This window comes from Pristis pectinata, chromosome 6 (genome assembly GCF_009764475.1).
Source record: "Pristis pectinata isolate sPriPec2 chromosome 6, sPriPec2.1.pri, whole genome shotgun sequence".
NCBI classification, from domain to species: Eukaryota; Metazoa; Chordata; class Chondrichthyes; order Rhinopristiformes; family Pristidae; genus Pristis; species Pristis pectinata.
Window position 1 is genome coordinate 104,924,297 of NC_067410.1, and position 20,109 is coordinate 104,944,405.

The window sequence follows — 20,109 nt, forward strand, 5'->3', positions numbered from 1 at the left end:
ATGCAGGTAAATGCGACTAATGGAGAAAGGTACTATGGTTAGCATGAGCGTGATAGACCAAAGGGGCTGTTTCGGTGTCTCTATGAGTATTTAGTTCTTCCTCTGCATCACCGAAATCAGTTATCTGAGTATTTTCACATAGTGAAATTTTTCTGTTATATCAGTGAGCACACTTCAGAAAGCAGTTAATTGGCACTTTGTGACATCAAGGCTTTGAAAGGTGTTATATAAGTGCAAGTGTTTCCTTTTTACACTGATAAATACTACAATGAAAGGCTGTCACAGTATAGATGAATCACGTTCACTGTAAGTTAACCTGAAACATGTTTTGAAGTAAAAGGCTGCTGCATTTATAATTCTCACTGATCCCAGTCTTTACCAGGGTTTCAGAAATGAGTGACCATAACGCCAATATCCTGTTATTATATTGCTAAATCACATCCAAAAATAAGCTTGAGGCTTTCTTCTGTTGTGGCCTATGTTGAATGATTGCCCACATGGTCTCTTGCTTCCTGCCACGATAATCCAGTTGGTCACACGAACAAGGTGACCACTTCTCCCATTTGGTGCTGTGAAGAGTTGAGTGTCTTTTCAGGAATACAACTCATTTTCTCACAACCTGAATGTTTATAAATGTGCTCGATGGGTACGTTCATTAATTGGCATCCCATTAATTCCATTTTTTATTCCTGCCCCATATTCTCATCAACTCCCTCCAGGTTCCACTACTCACTTAGACACTAGGGATAATTTACAATGGCCAATTAACTTACCATGTTGCATGGTAGGTTAAAATGGTGCAGTTGTACAAGACATTGGTGAGGCTGCATTTGAAATACTGTGTACAGTTTTGGTCATCCTGATATAGGAAAGATACCCATTAAGGTGGAAAGAGTGCAGAGGAGATTTACAAAAATGTTGCCAGGATTTGAGGGACTGAGTTATGGAGAGAGGTTGAGTAGGTTGGGACATTATTCATTGGAGCACAGGAGAATGAGGGATGATCTTATAAAGGTATATAAGATCATGAGGGGGCATAGACAGGGTAAATGTGCACAGTCTTTTTCCCGGGGTTGGGGAATCAAGAACTAGGGGACAGAGATTTAGGGTGAGAGGGGAGAGATTTAATAGGAACCTGAGGGGCAACCTTTTCATCCATACATGGAATGAGCTGCCAGAGGAAGTGGTTGAGGCTGGTACATTAACAACATTTAAGAGGCATTTGGATAGGTGCATGGATAGGAAAGATTTAGAAGGATATGGGCCAAATGCGGGCATAGATGGGAAACTTGGTCGGCACTGACCTGTTGGGCCAAAGGGCCTGTTTCTGTGCTGTATGACTCTATGACTCTGCCAACCTGCACATATTTGGGATGTGGGAGGAAACTGGAGCACACAGAAGAAACACACGTGTTCGCAAGGAAATTGTGCAAACTCCACACAGACAGTGACAAAGATATCTTCATTAGTCACGTGTGTTGAAACACACAGTGAAATGCATCTTTTGTGTAGAGTGTTCTGGGGGCAGCCCGCAAGTGTCGCCACACTTCCGGCACCAATGTAGCCTGTCTACAACTCCTAACCTGTACATCTTTGGAATGTGGGAGGAAACCAGAGCACCCGGAGGAAACCCACACAGACACGGGGAGAACATACAAACTCCTTACAGACAGTGGTGGGAATTGAGCCCGGGTCGCTGGCACTGCAATAGCGTTACACTAACCACTACATTACCATGCCTGCCTTCCATCAGGAAGATCAGGATTGAACCCAGATCTCTGATGCTGTGAGGCGCCTGCTCTACAAGCTGTTCCACTATGCTGCTGTTTAAAAGGTGAAGCATGATAACGTAGAGGACCAGAGATCTATGTATCAGAGCTAAGAGATCAGAGTCGTGACTTGGAGTTTTATTCTGCCATATGGGGAATTTATATTCAATTATGTTGTGATGGTGATCCATGAAATTACAAGATTCTAAGAAAGATCCATCTGGTTAACTGAAGTCCTTTGGGGAAAGAAAGCTGTTTTCTTTATCCATTCTGGCTTACAGCTCAGTTCAAGGCCAGTGAGAGTTGGGGAAAAAATGTGATGTCCATATCCCTTGAGAAATGTATAAAAAATAATAAACATAAATAATTTAAGTGAATATTCTTTTGGGATCCAGTCTGGGTAACAATATAAATAAAATCTGAATTAAACAATGAAATGTTAACTCTGTTCCTCTCTCCACAAATGCCAGCTCACCTACTGAGTATTTCCAGAATTATTCCAAATTTCTAACATCTGCATACTTTTTTGCTTTTGGACCAAAAATATTTTTCTCTGTTTCTTCCGAAGTGCTTGTTCATTGGCTGGGATCGTAGAGAATATTTTGTAACTTAGCGACCTTGCTGCCTGAACTGTACTTTCTCTGTAACCGTAACACTATACTTGGCATTCTGTTTTAGCTTTTTGTACTTGTGCATGGAATAATCTATCTGGATGGCACACAAACAAAAGCTTTTCACTTTACCTCGGTACATGTGACAATAATAAACCAATTCCAATTCATTTGTAATCATATGAAGCAAGTTCATTATCAAGATTAATGTTTTCTTTAAATCTCGTTTAATTAGCTTTATTACCAGAAGCAGTTGTAATGGCTGGCCTTGTTAATGTGAGGTCACTTATACTGAGATCCAATATCACTAGATCGTATGCCTCCAAAAGGCCTTGAGGATGTTATGTAGAATATTTACCATGGTCCAAAAAATGTTTAATTGCTGGCCGATAGCCCAAGAAACTAACTGGTTTGTATGTTTACCCTTTTTATAAAAACTGGAATGTTGTCCTTTTTGCGTGGATATATGGAAATGTACTGAAGGCGACAATTAAGATGCATCATTTAAGATAAGGTATCCTTATTAGTCACAGGTACATAGAAACACACAGTGAAATACATCTTTTTGCGTAGAGTGTTCTGGGGGCAGCCCGCAAGTGTCGCCACGCTTCCGGCGCCAACATAACATGCCCACAACTTCCTAACCTTGTACGTCTTTGGAATGTGGGAGGAGACCGGACCACCTGGAGGAAACCCATGCAGACACGGGGAGAACATACAAACTCCTTACAGGCAGCGGCCGGAATTGAACCTGGGTCGCTGGCGCTGTAATAGTGTCATGCTAACCGCTATTCTAACAATGGTGGAGCCCACCCTGGGTTGATGGGCAAGACAGCAGAGGTGTGTCAGAGTTGGATGGGATATTTTGACAGCTTTCCTAATCATTGAATCATATAACAAAGACAAAGTAGTGAAGGGAAAGAATAGAGGAATTAAGAGGGAATTGGTATGGTGGTAGCACTGTGGTTAAATTACTTAACTAGTAATCCAGAGGACTGAGTTCAAGTTCCACCACAGCAGATGTGCAATTTAAAATCAGTTAACAATCTGGAATTTGATAAAACAACAACCAATCTTTCGGAATAGGACCAAAATCCCATCTGGGGACAACATCTATCAAGTCAAGTCGAGTTTATTGTGATGTGCACAAGTACGGTGAGGACAGGTACAATGAGAAACTTGCTTACAGCACCATCACGGCCATGTAGATTCAGACAACAGCTCACAGAACATAAGTTGTACATAAATTATACTAGACAGTGAAGAAAGGAAAGACTGTGCGAAACAAGACATTAGTGCGCAAAAGTGGTAGTGCAAGAGGTGTCAGTAGTGTTCCGTTGCTGAGGTAAGACTGCATACTTGTAACTCCAGATCTGCCCCACCTGGTTGATCAGTGGTGGTCTAACAGCACTCATTTGAAGGTGATTCACCGGCATCTTTGCAATTGTTACGGACTCAGTGAAAGTCCCTTTAAGATAGAGAGTGTGTGTGTATGTGTGTGTGGGGCGTGCTTACGTCAATAGAAGATAAAGGACGTAATGACGTTGTTGAAGAAGAAGAAGAGAGAGAGAGAAGGGAGAGAGACACCAGCCTGCTTGTTTTCTCTATCGATGGATGAGAAACAATAACTGTGTTTACCACTGAAATCCATGTATAAAAGTTGGAAGTAATCCGGTGGAGTTCACTTTGTTGCTGACCTGTAGAAGGAAACAGGTATTTGTATGTGGACGACCACGGTTCGGATGCTTTTCGGGGTGAGGAAGTCACTACCGAGTAAACACTGAAGTGTCGTTTGGGTTCCATCGTGGAACATTTGGATTTCGTATGTACTCTCTCTATGTTTTTCTACATCTACATCTTATCTTCAGACAATGGTGGTTGTTGAAGAAGCCCTTGCTCATGTTTCACCTTATGGCTTGCGGAACTGAACTTTAAGAACCATTCAGGAACTGGGAGTTTTGGACTTTGTCACACACACACACGAAGAGTTTAGTTTTGGGGTTAACGTTCGAGGTTTAACATTCTTGAATTCTAACATACTAACATTTTTACTTTTATTTTACGTATTATCAATAGTAGTGATTAATAAAATAGTTTTTAACACTGAATCATGCTCAGTGTGTTTCTTTTGTTGCTGGTTTGTGACACAATGGCAATTTGGGATGCACTAAAAACACTGGCTTTGCCAGCAATGACCACATCCTGAAGAGTAAATAAATAAGAAGACAAAGTGCAAATTTTAACCCAACACCAGCTTACTTTGGTTTAAACTGTTCTCTTTCTTGCAAGAACAATAACTTTGTATTAGCAAAGCTGTTAAATGGCAGCTTCACTTTTTCACTGCAGTGAATTTAATGGGTAGATAATGCACAGATGCAGCAACCATGAAAGTCACAGGGAGGTGATTCATCCTTCAGCAGAACCCGGCAGTTCATCAGCAACTTGTGGTGGTTCACAATTAATGGAAACCTCTTCTTTCTCACGGGTTACTAGACGCTTGACAGATTTAGAATGCTGACCACAATCAAATTTTGACAGCATATTCAGGTCCTATACAATGTCTAACCACCGGTCAGTGACATACTTTTGATTGAGAGTTAATTACCAGCTACATTGCAGTTTTAAAGTTGGATCAAGTTAAACTAAGCCTTTCAAAAACAGTGTGGTGATTAGCATTATTGTTGGATTCTCGGTCCTGGTGTAACGTAGTTGGTCTGATGTTCACTCCATTAATCATTTGGTTTATTCACTCCCTGTTCTCAAAGGGGAAGTGCATTGTTGGAGGTGCCTTTCTTCAGATGCAATGTTAAACCAACTGCCCATCTGTCTCAGCCTGACACAGAAGATCCCATTTTGAAGAACACCATTGGAATTATTGCCATCATTTTGGGCAATATATATCCCTCAATCATTGAAACAAATTATCAGGCCCAAATAACATTGCTGTTTCTCAAAGCTTACCGTCCACAAATTGATTGCTGCAGTCTCTTCAATGCAAAGGCTGATACACTTAAGAAATTTCCTTGGCTGTAAAGTGCTTTGATAGGTCTTAAAAGAGAGGTGAAAAATGCTGCAGGAAATGCTTTTCTCTTCCTACTTTCTTGCACTTGATACGCATCTTTCTGAGGCACACTATCTAATTAAGACCTTTATAAAAGTTTTTGTTTGATTTGTAGTTAAATTTCAGTTTCATTAAAGTAGGTTGTCAGTTTTAACTACTTGCTGTTTTATCACTGAAATCCCACTCTTGGGTGGGAATATCAGTGGTTACTTGGTTAATTCCTCTATGCTTTTATTTTATTCATTCACACATGCATTTAAGAATTAACCACATTGTTACGGTGCTGAAGTGGCCAGAGATGTACATCACTAGGTCAGTACAGCAGGACATTAGTGAACCATGAGGGTTTTACTGTAATCTCATAGTTTCATGGTTACTTTGCTAACCTTTTTATTCCATTCCTGCTTATTTGAATTCCCCAGTTGCCAGTATAGGATTTGCCTCTGGATCATTAATGTCAGAAATAGTCACTATGAATTTTTGCATATGCTTTATTTTTAGTAAAATGCTGCAGTTATGGTTTGAAGTTTTTTCAAACTTTTTTTTTGAACATGAGGGAAGTGTGGTTTTCTCATGAACAACAAACAGACTGCGGGAGGAACTCAGCAGTCGAGCAGCACCTGTAGAGGCAAAGAAATGGTTGATGTTTCGGGTCAGGACCCTGCATCAGGGCTCTGAAGTGTCAGCCATTTCTTTGCCTCCCACAGATGCAGTGTCTGGTGTCTCTAGATTTTTTTCATGCAGTGCATTGATATAATTTAGAATCGGTGCCTTAGCAGAGAATGTGTATGTGCTTAAAAAGTATTAATTGGAGGAGTACAGGGAAGGAACAGAGAGGATGGTTGACACAATCTGCTCATAAAATCTAACAGGGTCATGAAAATGTATAGATTGTGACAATTTAGTGATTTCTGTATGACAACCACAACACTTGTATTTATTATAGTATCTTTGACTAAGCAAAACAGGCTAAGGTGCTTCACATGAGTCTTATGAAACAATGGTGCCAAACAACTTAATTCTTGATTGTTTGAGTTAAAATGTCTGTGTCCAAGTGCTAGGTTTTGTCTTAATGGTTGGGCTGTTTGGGGTGGAAGGGGAAAGAAAGACTAAAAGGGAGCAAGACTAAAAGAGCGAGCGAGAAAAAGGGGGTGGGACAGTGAGCGATGAGAGACAACATAGAGAGGTTTAGGAGAAACTCGAGAGCTTAGGGTCTGGGCATTTGAAGACACAGGTACCAATAGTGGAGAGATTAAATCTGGAGGATCAAGAGGCCAGAATAGAAAAAGCACAGATATTTTGAGAGAGATGGGACTTGCAAGGCCATTGCAGGGGAGGGAAATTGAAAATAAGAATAAGAATTGCAAATTGCCTGCATAATTTAAGGAACAGCTGGATTCATATGTTTCAGACAATTTCAATAATGGAGATACAAACAATCTTCTGGAGGAACTCAGTGGGTCCAGCATTGGGCAGGGTTTCAACCCAAAACATTGACAATCCTTGTCCCTCCCACAGATGCTGCTCGACCTGCTGAATTCCTCCAGCAGTTTGTTTGTTGCTCCACATTCCAGCATCTTCAGTCTCTTGTGTCACCATGATGTAGATAGTTGCTCGAAGCTCCTGCCTGCTGTGCTGTATCTTAGTTGGTTGAGACTTAAAACCTTTACTTTGCTTTATATAAAACTGATGATATTTATATTATACATAAGTTGACTATTAAAATGTACATTGTTGGTATTACCATCAATGAGTTACATCATGATTTGTTTATAACAATAGTTTTGAAATAGATATTCTGTCCCTCTTGATTGGATTTATTGGGATCATAAATACTGTTTCTTTCATCAAGGCAAAGAAACTGGAACTTAACACATTGGAAAGGCAAAAGATTTTATAGCTTGCTGTATTTTAGTCATCTTCTAGTAGTTCAGACATTAGTTCACCATGAAAGCAGAATGGCTGTTACCAAATTTACCTTGTTTGTACTCTACATTACTTTCTGTTAGTGAGGAAGTTGAGTAAGAAAGCACTTTCTGTCTTCCATTTCAGTTAAAAGTATATGTCAGTCCTCTGAGTTGAAACTGCTGAGTAGCCACGTTGTCTTTTTTCAATAGATAAAGCCTACCTAAACTCTTATATGGAGGGAGCTGCACTTCATGTGCGATTAGTGAAGTAACATCTACTAATATTCAGTAACCGAAAAAATTAAAGCTCTTGCATCAGTTTAATTAAAATAAAAAGCATTGTAATTGATCTTTACAAAAATGTTGAAGTGCACATTGATTGTATGCATGTGAGTAAAAAGATGACCTGCTCAAAAATGCTATGAAATGCTGGAGATTTCCACATGGCTAGAACAGTGTTGGGTTAACCAAATGGTATCTGTACTGCTGCCACAAAACAATAAATTTCATGACATGTAAGTCAGTGATAACAAACCTGATACTGATTCTGGAGGTCTTTATTGTTGAGGTGCAGCTTGACGGTTGGGTGAAGAGAAGATGTTTCTCCTTTTGGAATGTTAAAAATGAAAGGACGTAAATGAAGTATGGTCACGAATAAATTTAATGAGGAGTTCAGTAGGAATTTCTTCGGTGATGGTCAGACTTGTTAACCTGTTCTGTTGATAGTACTGAGGAACTTTAGTAGCACCAGGTCACTTTCACTCATCAACCAACATAGGTTCCTGCATTTAAAAAAATGCCATGATTTTAAAGTAATCACCCTCATTTTCAGATCTCTCAATTTCATTTTTCAGATCTTCCTTTGGTCTTGCACCTCACCACTTCTCCACCAACCACATCAGACCTCTGAGGTATCTGTACGACCTTTCTGGGCTCTTGACCATTCCCACACTGGTAGCTATTTAATCATCTGCCAAGGTCCTAAGCTCTGGAATTCCCTCCCTAAATCTCTTCACTTCTCTATCTTCCATTATTAAGCACCTTCCCTTTGGCCAGGGTTTTATCATCTGCTCTGTTATCTCCCTGTGTGACTTGGAGTTAGATTATGTTTGAAAGTGTCTCTCTTACATTGAAGTTATTATATAAATGCAAGTTGTTGTTGCTGAAGCTAGAGGCACATGACAGTGAAAGGAATAGGTTGTATTGATAGGGTGAGATTGGGCTCATGTGGAGATAAATTCCCAGGAGAACCCTGATGCAATAAGTGGCTTGCTTCTATGTTCCAACAGAGTGGCACTGTGGTGCAACTAGTAAAGCTGCTGCCTCAGAATGCAAGAGACTCAGGTTCAATTCCCATCTTTGTCCTGCCTGTGTGGAGTTTACATGTGGGTTTACTTCTGGTGCTCTGGTTTCCCCCAACATCCCAAAGACAGTGACTTGCTCCTAGTGCTCCACTGCGATTATCCTCAACACTGGTGCCCCACAAGTCTGTGTCCTCAGCCCCCTACTCTACGCCCTATATGCTCACGAATGCTGGCCAGATTCTGCTTTAACTCCACCTACAAATTTGCAGGTAGTGGGCAGAATCTCAAATGATGATGAGTCGGAGTACAGAAAAGAGACAGAGACCCGACTGACTTGGTGTCATGGCAACAACCTTTACCTCAATGTCAGCAAAACAAAAGAGCTGGTCATTGACTTCAGGAACGGGGGCGGTGAACATGCTCCTGTTTATATCAGTGGTGCTGAGGTCGAGAGGGTTCAGAGCTTCAAGTTGCTTGGAATGAACATCACCAATAGCCTGTCCTGGTCCAACCACATAGACGCCATGGCCAAGAAAGCTCACCAGTGCCTACACTTCCTCAGGAAGCTAAAGAAATTCAGCATGTCTCCTTTGACCTTCACCAATTGTTATCGATGCACCATAGAAAGCATCCTATCTGGATGCATCATGGCTTGGTATGGCAACTGCTCTGCCCGGGACCACAAGAAACTGCAGAGAGTTGGGGACACAGCCCAGCACATCACAAAAACCAGCCTCCCTCCATGGACTCTGTCTACACTTCTCGCTGCCTCAAAAGAGCAGCCAGCATAATCAAAGACCCGTCCAACCCCAGTCCTTCTTTCTTCTCCCCCGTCCCGTCGGGCAGAAGGTACAAAAGCCTGAAAGCACATACCACCAGGCTCAAGGACAGCTTCTATCCTGCTGTTATAACACTAGTGAATGATCCCTTAGTATGAGAAGATGGACTCTTAACCTCACAATCTACCTCGTCATGGCCCTTGCACCTTCTGCCTGCACTGCACTTAATCTGTAACTGTAACACTTTATTCTGCATTCTGTTATTGTTTTCCCTTGTACTGCCTAAATGCAGTATTGTAATGGAAAGATCTGTATGGATGGCATGTAAAACAAAAGTTTTGTTTGCAAAAATTTTTCACTGTACCTTGGTACACACTTAGCACATCATGGAACCCAACCTCCCCTCCATGGACTCTGTCTATACTTCTCGCTGCCTCGGTAAAGCAGCCAGCATGATCAAAGACCCCACCCACCCTGGACATTCTCTCTTCTCCCATCGAGCAGAAGGTACAAAAGCCTGAAAGCACGTACCACCAGGCTCAAGGACAGCTTCTATCCCACTGTTATAAGACTATTGAACAGTTCCCTGGTATGATAAGATGGACTCTTGACCTCACAATCTACCTCGTCATGGCACTTGCACTTTATTGCTCTGTAACTGTAACACTTTATTCTGCATTCTGTTATTGTTTTACCTTGTACTACTTCAGTGCACTGTGTAATGAATTGAACAGTATGCAAGACAAGTTTTTGACTGTTCCTCGCTGTGTGTGACAATAGTAAACCAATTCCAGTTCCAATAATAATAAAACAATTTAGTGTGTAGGTGAGTGGTAGAATCTGGGGGAGTCGATGAGAATGTGGGGAAAATAAAAAGAATAGAATTAATGTTGAATTAGTGTAAATGGGTGCCTGATGGTTGGACCGGGCTTGCTGGCCCAAAGGTCCTGTTTCCTTGCTGAATCTCACTATGATTAGTTTTATACAAGGGCCAACCCAGAGGAAAATATTTCTCTTCCCTTCCTATCCCACGTCCCTTGCCAAGTTCTGAGTCTGTCTAATTTCAAAAGGTGATGTGAAATTTTGTTGGGTGTTGAAATTCCCTCCTGTGGTGATCTGTCTTTCTGGAATGAAAAGCAGAAACACTGCAGACTTCATCTATGTGTGGCTTTGCAGGGTGTCTGGAACTGGGGTATCGTATTGAACTGGACACCATCTGGGTGTTAGCACCTGCCTCAGAACATTCAGGCAAGTTAGTACTTAAAAGGAGCGTCACCTGAGGAAGATTACTTTGCTTCAAATTATCCTTATGGTGGTTTCCTAACTGTTCAACACCGGTGCATTTGTACATTTGCTGCAGATGTTCATGTGGTTTCTCCCCTCTGTGTCAGGTGAGAACGTGGTTCTTTAATAGAAAGACTAAAAATGGGTTATTAATTTTGATTTTGCCAACAGTGCCCACAATAATAAATTTTAATGAAAAATCAATTGATTTTATGTTTAGAATATCATGGGCAGAATTCTCACTTCCATTTTAAAAGGAAAAGTAAATATTTTCTGAAAATTCTCTCCAATTTTTCTTCTCGTGGGATCATGGAAGTTTACAGGAAAAGACCACCTGCCCATCCGAGCCCCCTCATAATTCAGTCATCAGCTGTTTTCCCAATAGCATTCCAAATATTTGCCCCTGTCTAATGTTGTGATTTATCTCTGTGGGAGAAGATAATCAAAGATTTCAGTGGTGGGTATTAAACACAGTACAATAGAGCATGTGCACTGCACTCTCTTTCCAAAATTCGGTTCCTTTCCTTTTATGAAGCTGGATTTGGAAGTGGAATACTATACATGTTCTATTATGTTGGAAGTTTAATACAAGTTGCTCATTCCTGCACTGTTAACTCTTTCCATACTACTCCCTTGCTAACTGGAGTCTCTATGGGTATGAATTTTTTTTATTAATATAACTCTATGACTCTAATTAATTCACGCTTTGGGATGTGAACATTTCTGGCAAGGCATTCCTAGCTGCTCTAGAGGAGATGATGAGCCACATTCTTAGACTGCTGTAGTCCTTCTGGTGAAGGTATGCCCACAGTGCTGTTGTGTTGGGATTTCCAGGTCTTTGACCCAACAGCGATTAAGGACTGGCAATATTTTTCCAAGTCAGTGTGATGTGTGACTTGGTGGAGAACATGCAGGTAGTGGACTTGCAGCCCTTGCCCTTCTTTGTGGTGGAGACCGTAAGGTTGAGGGGTGCTGTTGGAGGAGTGTTGGTGAGTAACTACAGTGCATTTTGTAGTTGGCATTCACTGCGGTCAAGGTGTGCAGGTAGTGAATGACTAGGGTGGTGGACAGGACATCAGTTAAGCAGGCTGCTTTGTGCTGGATGGTATGGAGAGCATTCTATTATGCTCCAGATTTGTACCTTGTAAATGGGGGAAAGGCTTTGGTGATCAGGAGGTGAGTCGCTCCTCTCAGCCTCTGACCTGTTCTCATAGCCTCAGTACTTGTGTGGCTGCTCCAGTTGAGTTCTGGTCAGTGGTGATCCCTAGAATGTTGATGTAGGAGGTCTCAATGATGCAAATGCCATTGAACGTCAAAGCTAGGTGGTTAGACTCTCTCGTTGGAGATGATCATTATCTTATTCAGTGTGAATATGACCTACCTTTATCAGCTCATGCCTGAACTTCGTCTAGATCTTGCTACATTCTGATACGGGCTGCTTCATTTTCTGAGGAGTTGCAGGTGGAATTGAGCAATCCACAGTGAACATCCTACTTCTGACTTTGTGATGGAAGGAAGTTCACTGATGGAATGGCAGAAGATACTTGAGCCTAGGGCACTGCATTGAAGAGCTCCTGCAGAGTGCCTTGGGACTCACCACCATAACCATCGTTGTGAGTGGTATGACAGCATATATTACTTTGATGATCGAGAGTCGATTGGTTGAATGGGAATTAGCTTGATTGGATTTCCCCTGCATTTTGTGAACAGAGCATCTCTGTCAATTTTCCACATTGCTTGATAGCTGTCAGTGTTGTAACTATACTGGAGTCATGTCTTCAATACTACGGCCAGGTTGAGGTTTGAACTCAAATCCTCTTCACTGTCAAGTAAAATCCACCTGGTTTGTTTTCTCTGTCATTCTGACAGAAAGTGTTGTCACCTTTCACTGTTAAGTTATCATTTCTTCTGCAGTCCGCTACTTAATCTGTTTAAAGTGGGCAGGTTCTAGAGTGTGTTAAAATTACACAAGGAGGAATTTCATGTTTTAATGCTAAGAAATTGAAATTAAGTTCCAACATGAGATCAATATTCTCTGGATTTAGTTAACGTGATTTCATCTCCAATCATAGGATGAAACCTCAAGTCACGAGTGTAATCAGCGAATGATTCTTCTTTACGGTGTTGGGAAGCAGAGAGATGAAGCCCGACACCAGCTGAAGAAGATTACCAAAGATATCCTGAAAATCCTGAACAAGAAAAGTACAGCGGAAACCGGTGAGTCATAGACAGCAGCAGCTTTCCCCTCTATTAAAGTCAGCATCTATTTTTATCCACTAGAAAAAAAATCGCAGTTTGTTAATGTGTGAAAACCACACAAAAATGCTGATGCTGCAGATATGAAATCAAGATTGCTAGAAACACTTAGCAGGTCAGGCAGCATCTGTGGAAGATTCATATTTCAGGTCGTTGAATTCAACATTGCAATGTGCCCAGATGGAAGATAAAGTGCAGTTCCTCAGCTTACATTGGGTATGGTTGGAATAGTACAGCAGGCAACAGGTAAGTGTGGATGGAGAATCAAAGTGAATGGTATTCAGTGCTCACAATGTGATCTCCTCAACGTTGGAGAGACCAAATCCAGTGTCAGTGCCCCCTCAGTGGAGGGATTCCATTCAGTCCACTGTGTGACCCTGACCACCCCATCTATCTGTGGCCACCTGTTTCAATAAGACCCAATGTAAATTTGAGGAATGCCTCCTTGTCTTCCCTCTGGACACCCAGCAGACTTCGGGACTCAGTATGGAATTCAACAGTTTTGGGTAACTCGCTTCCCCTGGTCAGTGGAGAAAGGCATTGAGGGAATATCAGTGTACGTGATCCATCTATAATAACTCATTTTACGCTCCACAGGTGCTGCCTGATTTGCTGGACGTTTTCAACAGTTCTCTCTTGATGCAGGGTCTTGACCTGAAACGTCGACAATTCCTTTCCTCCCACAGATGCTGCTCAACCCACTGAGTTCCTCCAGCAGATAGTTTGTTGCTCCAGATTCCAGCATCTGCAGTCTCTTGTGTCTCCAGCATTCTCCTTTGTGTTTTGGGTTAAGTAGCAGATCTGACCTACATTTTTAACAGATTTGAAATATACCTTTGTTTGTTTTCTCCTTTTCTAACATCCCTCATTATTCTATCAACCAGCTGGTTCCATAAACAACTAGATAACCTCAGCAACTCTAGCCTCTCCCTTTTAGAGATCTTCCCTTGTCGTAACAATCCCTCCTCCATCCTCTCTGCAACTCAAAGCAAGCTTGCTTTCTTGTATTCTGAGTTCAACTGAAGGATCTTGAAGTGGAAACATTAACTCTGTTTCTCTTTCCACAGATGCAGCCTGACCTAACGAGTGTTTCCAAAATTTTCTGCTTATATTTTTAATTAATGTTTCGTTGTCTTCTGTTTGTGCAGCTGGTGATGAAGGACAGAAATCAAAGAGGATTAAACAGGAAACCCCACTAACCCTAGAGACTATTTTTGCTAAGCTTCAACAACTATCCTATTTTGACCAGCATCAGGTGACGTCTCAGGTGCGGAGCTGCTTATTTTTCTGCCATTGTTAGACAGTATTAATGTCGAGGTTTAGAGTTATGGAGTAATACAACATGAAAAACGGGCCCTTCAGCCCAACTGGTCCATGCTGACCAAGATACCCATCTAAGCTAGTCCCATTTACTTGCGTTTGGTCCATACCCACCTAAACCTTTCCTATCCATGTACCTATCCACGTGTCTTAAATGTTATTATTGTAGCTGCCTCAACCACTTCCTCTGGCAGCTTGTTCCATATTCTCTGGGAAGAAGTTGCCCCTCAGGTCCCTTTTAAATCTTTCCCCTCTCACCTTAAACCTGTGTTCTCCAGTTTTGATTCCATTTCCCTAGGGAAAAAGATTGTGCATATTCACCCAATCTACGCCCGTCATGATTTTATACACCTCTATCCGATCGCTCCTCAGTCTCCTATGCTCCAATGAACATAAGGAAGTTTTACTATTATCATCAGGAAGTTTACTACTAATACCAGGAGGTTAGCCATAACCACTTACTACTAACAGGAAGCTTTCAGTGATTCTGTTTACACAGGTGGCCCCTTAACCACTCTGCCCCCCCCCCCCATCACCACTTACCCCCTCCCCCACCCCCTATACCTGCCCCTCTCCCTCAGTCTTGGCCACCTGTACCTGCTGCCCTCATCCTTCCTGGTGTTAGAGGTGGTGAGTTTGTGAGGTGTTGAGTTTGTGAGGTGTTGTTGGGAGTAGCCTAGGCAAGTAACTGTGTTCCATTTGGTGACTGGTACACTGCAGGCCACTGATGGAGGGAAGGAATACTTGGGGCATTTGTTGTACACCTCACAGTACAGCTCAACACTGAAATCCAGTCACATCTTCTGTTAGAAATAAAACTTGCTGCTCCTTGCGAGCCCCCATTGGTACTCGCTTATTGCTGTCACATGTTGCGAGACACCGTGAAAAGCAATGTTTGCGTGCCATCCAGGCAGATCAGTACATCGAGGCAGTGAAAAGGTAAACAGAATATAGTTTTAGAGTTACAGAGAAGTGCATTGCAGATAGACAAGTAAAGTGCAAGGGCCACAACAAGGTAAATTGGGAGATCAAGAGCTCATCTTTTAGCACATATAAGGTCTGTTCAAGAGTCTGATAACAGCGGGATAGAAGCTGCCCTTAAGCCTGGTAATATGAGTTCTCAAGCTTTTGTATCTTCTGCCTGACGAGAGAGGGGAGTAGTGAGAACGTCCTGGGTTGGAGGAGTCCTTGGCTGCTTTCTGAGGCAGTGGGAAGTGTAGACAGTGTCAATGGAGGGGAGGTTGCTTTGCGTGATGGACTGGGCTGTGTTCACAACTCTCTGCAATTTCTTGGTGCAATTCATGTCCTTTAACTGATATCAGGAAAACTCATTTAGAGGGATCTTTTGCACACAATTTCATCTCCTTTATTCATGCTGGTTATCGCATTTGCTGAGAGGGGTAATCATGCTTCTTGAAGCAACACAGGTGTGCAGTGTGAAGGATTGTCCTCCAAATCCTGCATTACAGCTTCCCCACTGTTGCTATAAAAAGTTAGAGTTAAGCCCACCTCCTTTGAGTCATGATAAATTTTTAATAATTCCAGTTCTTGTGGAGATGCAGGAGGACTTACTACAAAGCAGGGTTTTACAATCTGCTCACATTAAATGTTTTGGATCAGATTCAGATTAGTTTATTGTCATACACACCAGAGCGCAATGAAATTCCTTGCTCGTGTGAAGCTCACAGAGTAAACAGTATGCATGGTATTATAAATACAACAGTAAATACAACGATGTGTGCAAAGCAGCAGAATGGTGCAAAGATAGTAGTGCAATCTGAAGTAGTGCAAAAAGAAATGTTAAAGTGACAATAATGAAATAACTGAGAGAGGTAGAATTAAAAGTCCAAGAATATGGTGGTACCACTGGGAGATGGGTTGGGATGATTTATTTAAGTAACAACCACTACCATATACATAACATCTTAGAGCATACCCAAAGGTCACTTGATGCTTCTCAAAGTTTGAGACTGAGCCACATGGGAGACATCAGACCAGGTGGCCAGAAGCTTTGCTAAAGAAGTAAGTTTTAGGCAGTGTTTTAAAAGAGAAAAGATGGAGACATAGAGAGATTTAGGGAAGGAATTCCAGAGAATAGAACCTTGGCTTGCGAAGCCATGACTGGCAGTGGTAGAACAATTAAATTCAGGAATACTTGAGGTCAGAAATGAAAGAGTGTTGGTATTCTGGAGAATTTTTAAAGTGAGAGGAAATCACAGAGGAAGGAAGGGGTGAGGTCTTAGAATAGTTTAAACGCAATGGGGAGAATTTTAAAATTAAGCTGTTGCTTTATAATAAAAAAAACTCTTCCTTTAGGAGTAAAATTTCTCAAAGTAGATGAGTCAGAGAAAGATTTTAATAATGAGCATTTTGTTGAAATCTGGCTACTAAAAGGAGATTTCAGGACAACCTTTGCTTGCTGATGCCTACGAAGTGCTTCGGCTCACTGCCACCATTGTTATCTATGTTCAGTTCAGCTTCGCATTAAACTTTCATGCAGAATTTGAATGACCTACTTACAAAGGTCCCAGTACACACAATCGTACAAGCCAGAGGTCTCTGTTAATCAAGCAGGAGGATTCTATAGGAGTTAGATCAACCATTGCTGAAAATGCGGTTTTGAACTCTTGCAAGGATACCACCATGTATTCATTTTAAATTTTCTTCCAGATTTCCAGTAACGTCCTGGAACAAATCACAAGCTTTGCCTCAGGAACTTCATACCATCTGCCTTTGGCCCATCACATCCAGCTTATTTTTGATATGATGGAGTGTGCCCTTAACATCAACGGTCTTATAGACTTTGCTATCCAGGTAAGCTTGCAGTTACAAGGCACGCAATGCATTCAGGAGTGTTCAGTGAATAATCCAAGGATTAAGGAAAAAGTGATTTCACTCTGACAAAAAAATATATAAAGACTTGCATTCATTTCATGTCATTCATTTTACGTGGTACCAGAGCACTTCAAGTGAAGTACTTCTATTAAATCTGTTCACTGTTGCAATGCAGAGAATGGAACAGGTAATCTACATTTTGACAAAAGGTCTTTGACCTGAAACGTTAACTCTGTTTCTCTCTCCGTAGAAGCAGCCTGACCTGCTGAATATTTCCAGAATCTTCTGTTTTATTTCAGATTTCCAACAACTGTGTTTTGTTTTTTGAATACCGCAGCAGCAGAGCCTAGTCTCCAGTTGTCTTTGGATCTCCTTGCCACTGGGCCAAGACATCACTCTGCTAAGACTGTGTGGTAGCTGGTGTGTAATGGCCACCCCATGTTAACGGAATTACCGCACAGGCATCTTCCACTCTCAGAACTGGAGTGGAAGCAGTTCTTCCTCAATCCAGAGAAAAACCACCTACGATTATTGCACAAGCAACTAATTCAAACACCAAACTCCACAAACTGTTATGTGATAATGACCAGATACTTTGCTTTTCAATAACGTTGACTGAGGGAATAAATATTGTCCTTCACTTCGTACCAGAGAGTGGTTGGAATCTGTAGCACTGTCAGTGGCAAAACAATTACATTCAGGAATACTTGAGAGGTCAGAAATGAAGGAGTGTTCATATTGTGGAGGATTATAAAGTGAGAGGAGGTCACAAAGGGGAAGGAATGGTTGAGATCTTGGAATGGTTTAAAAACAGTGGTGAGAATTTTAAAATTAAGCTGTTGCTTTATAGTGAAAATCTCTCGCTTTAGGAATAACATTTCTCAAAGTAGATGAGTAAGAGAATGATTTTAATAATGAGGATTCTGCTGAAATCTGGAGGCAGCTGACTTCAGGACATCTCTGGTGGGTGATACATTTGAAGTGCTTCAGCTCACTGCCGCTTTTGCAGTCTATGTTCGATTCAGGTCTGCATTAAACTTTCATGCAGCATTTGAATGACCTGCTTACAAAGGTTCCAGCACACCCAATTGTAGAAGGAGAGGTCGCTGTTAAATAAGCGGGAGGATTCTGAAGGATTTAAATTGACCAGTGCTGGAGATGCTGTTTTTCACTCTTGTAAGGATGACGAGGTGTATTCATTTTAAATTGAGTAGGAGGTGGAGGCAGGTATTCTCACTGCATTTAGGAAGTATCAAGGCCATCACTTGAAAAGCCAAAGCATAAGACATAGGAGCAGAATGAGGCCATTCAGCCCTTTGAGTCTGCTTCACCATTTATTCATGGCTGATTTATTTTTCCCTCTCAACCCCATTCTTCTGCCTTCTCCCTGTAATTCCCCATAGGGACATTTAAGAGACTCTTGGATGGACACGTGAATGATAGAGAAATGGGGAGCTATGTGGGAGGGAAGGGTTAGATCGATCTTAGAGTAGGATAAAATGTCAGCACAACATTGTGGGCCGAAGGGCCTGTACTGTGCTGTAGTGTTCTATGTAACCTTTGACACCCTTACTAATCAAGAACCTATCAACCTCCTCTTTAAGTATACCCAATGACTTGGCCTTCACAGCCATCTGAGGCAATGAATTCCACAGATTCACCATCCTCTGGCTAAAGAAATTCCTCCTCATCTCTGTTCTAAAGGGACGTCCTTAGACTCTCCCACTACTGGAAACATCCTCTCCATGTCCACTCTATCCAGGCCTTTCAATATTCGGTAGGTTTCAATGAGATTCCCCCTCATCCTTCTAAATTCCAGCGAGTACAGGCCCAGAGCCATCAAACACTCCTCATACGTTAACCCTTTCATTCCTGGGATCATTCTTGTAAACATCCTCTGGACCCTCTGTAGCATAGAAGGCTACAGGCCAAGTGCTGGGAAATGGAATTAGTTTAGCCAGGCTCTTGATGTCATCATGTATGTGGTGGGCCAAAGGGTCTGGTTCTGTGCTGTATGACTCTGTGACAGCCCTGTAGATCTTTGTTTCCACTCAAGGGAGTAGACAGTTTAGCACTCTTCTCGTGTTCAGCATTCCTTCAGAGTGTGGTGTACGTTTTGGAGTGGGATTTGAAGCTACAATGTTCTGACTTGAAGATGACAATGCTACCCACTGAGCCCAGCTGCTATTCACTGTCACTGACTCCAGTGGTTAGTGAAGTCACCAGCTCCCAGACTACAAACAGTTGTAAACAAACCGATCTGAGGCCTCTCGTTTGTTATCAGTCAATTGCTTGCTCCGTTGCTTCCAATTTTCCACTCATGTTCCTCGGTGCAAAGACCTGGGATTTGTAGCCGTTCTCTGTGAATTCAGCTGATGGTGGTTTCATTTGAAAGTAGAGTCATTTTGACATGCACAACTTGAATAACCGAACAAGCTGGTAACAGAATGCAGAGTTACTGTGCCATGCCTGAGATTGTCCATGTACTGAGTATATCTAGCTTTTCCTGCTTTTAATTCATATTTCCAGCATCCGCAATTATTTCCTATCCTCTGCTTGCTATCACAGTGGAAATAAAGTTGAGTTACATGGATAGGAAAGGTTTGGAGGGATATGGGCTAAATGCAGGCAATTGGGACTAGGCACCTTGGTCGGCATGCATGAGCTGGGCTGAAGGGCCTGTTTCCATGCTGTATAACTCTATGACTTTGTGTCGCCTTTCAGGTGGGCTGTTGAAATGAAGCCCTGCCTGAACTCTTGGGTGGATGTAAAAAATCCGAAAGTGTTGTTTCAAAAATAGCAAGGGAGTCGTGAACAAGACGTGTCTCCAAACAGTAGTGCAGCTAGTGAAAGCTGCTGCCTCTCAGCTCTAGGGATCTGGGTTCGATCCTGACCCCCTGGTTGCTGTCTGTGTGGAGTTTGACGTTCTCCCTGTGATCATGTGGGTCTCCCCCAGGTGCTTGTGTTTCCTGCCACATGGCAG

At 41.9% G+C, this 20,109-nt stretch overlaps 1 protein-coding gene across 1 annotated transcript in view; it reads left to right on the plus strand.

Annotated features, from left to right (window-relative positions):
* The window catches only part of LOC127571939 (mediator of RNA polymerase II transcription subunit 12-like protein), a 499,625-nt gene that overhangs the window by 331,963 nt on the left and 147,553 nt on the right, over positions 1 to 20,109 (plus strand). The window contains exons 17-19 of the mRNA XM_052018705.1: positions 12,788 to 12,932; positions 14,120 to 14,238; positions 16,962 to 17,105. Of these exons, the coding sequence (XP_051874665.1) occupies positions 12,788 to 12,932; positions 14,120 to 14,238; positions 16,962 to 17,105 (408 nt within the window). The remainder of the gene's footprint in view (positions 1 to 12,787; positions 12,933 to 14,119; positions 14,239 to 16,961; positions 17,106 to 20,109) is intronic.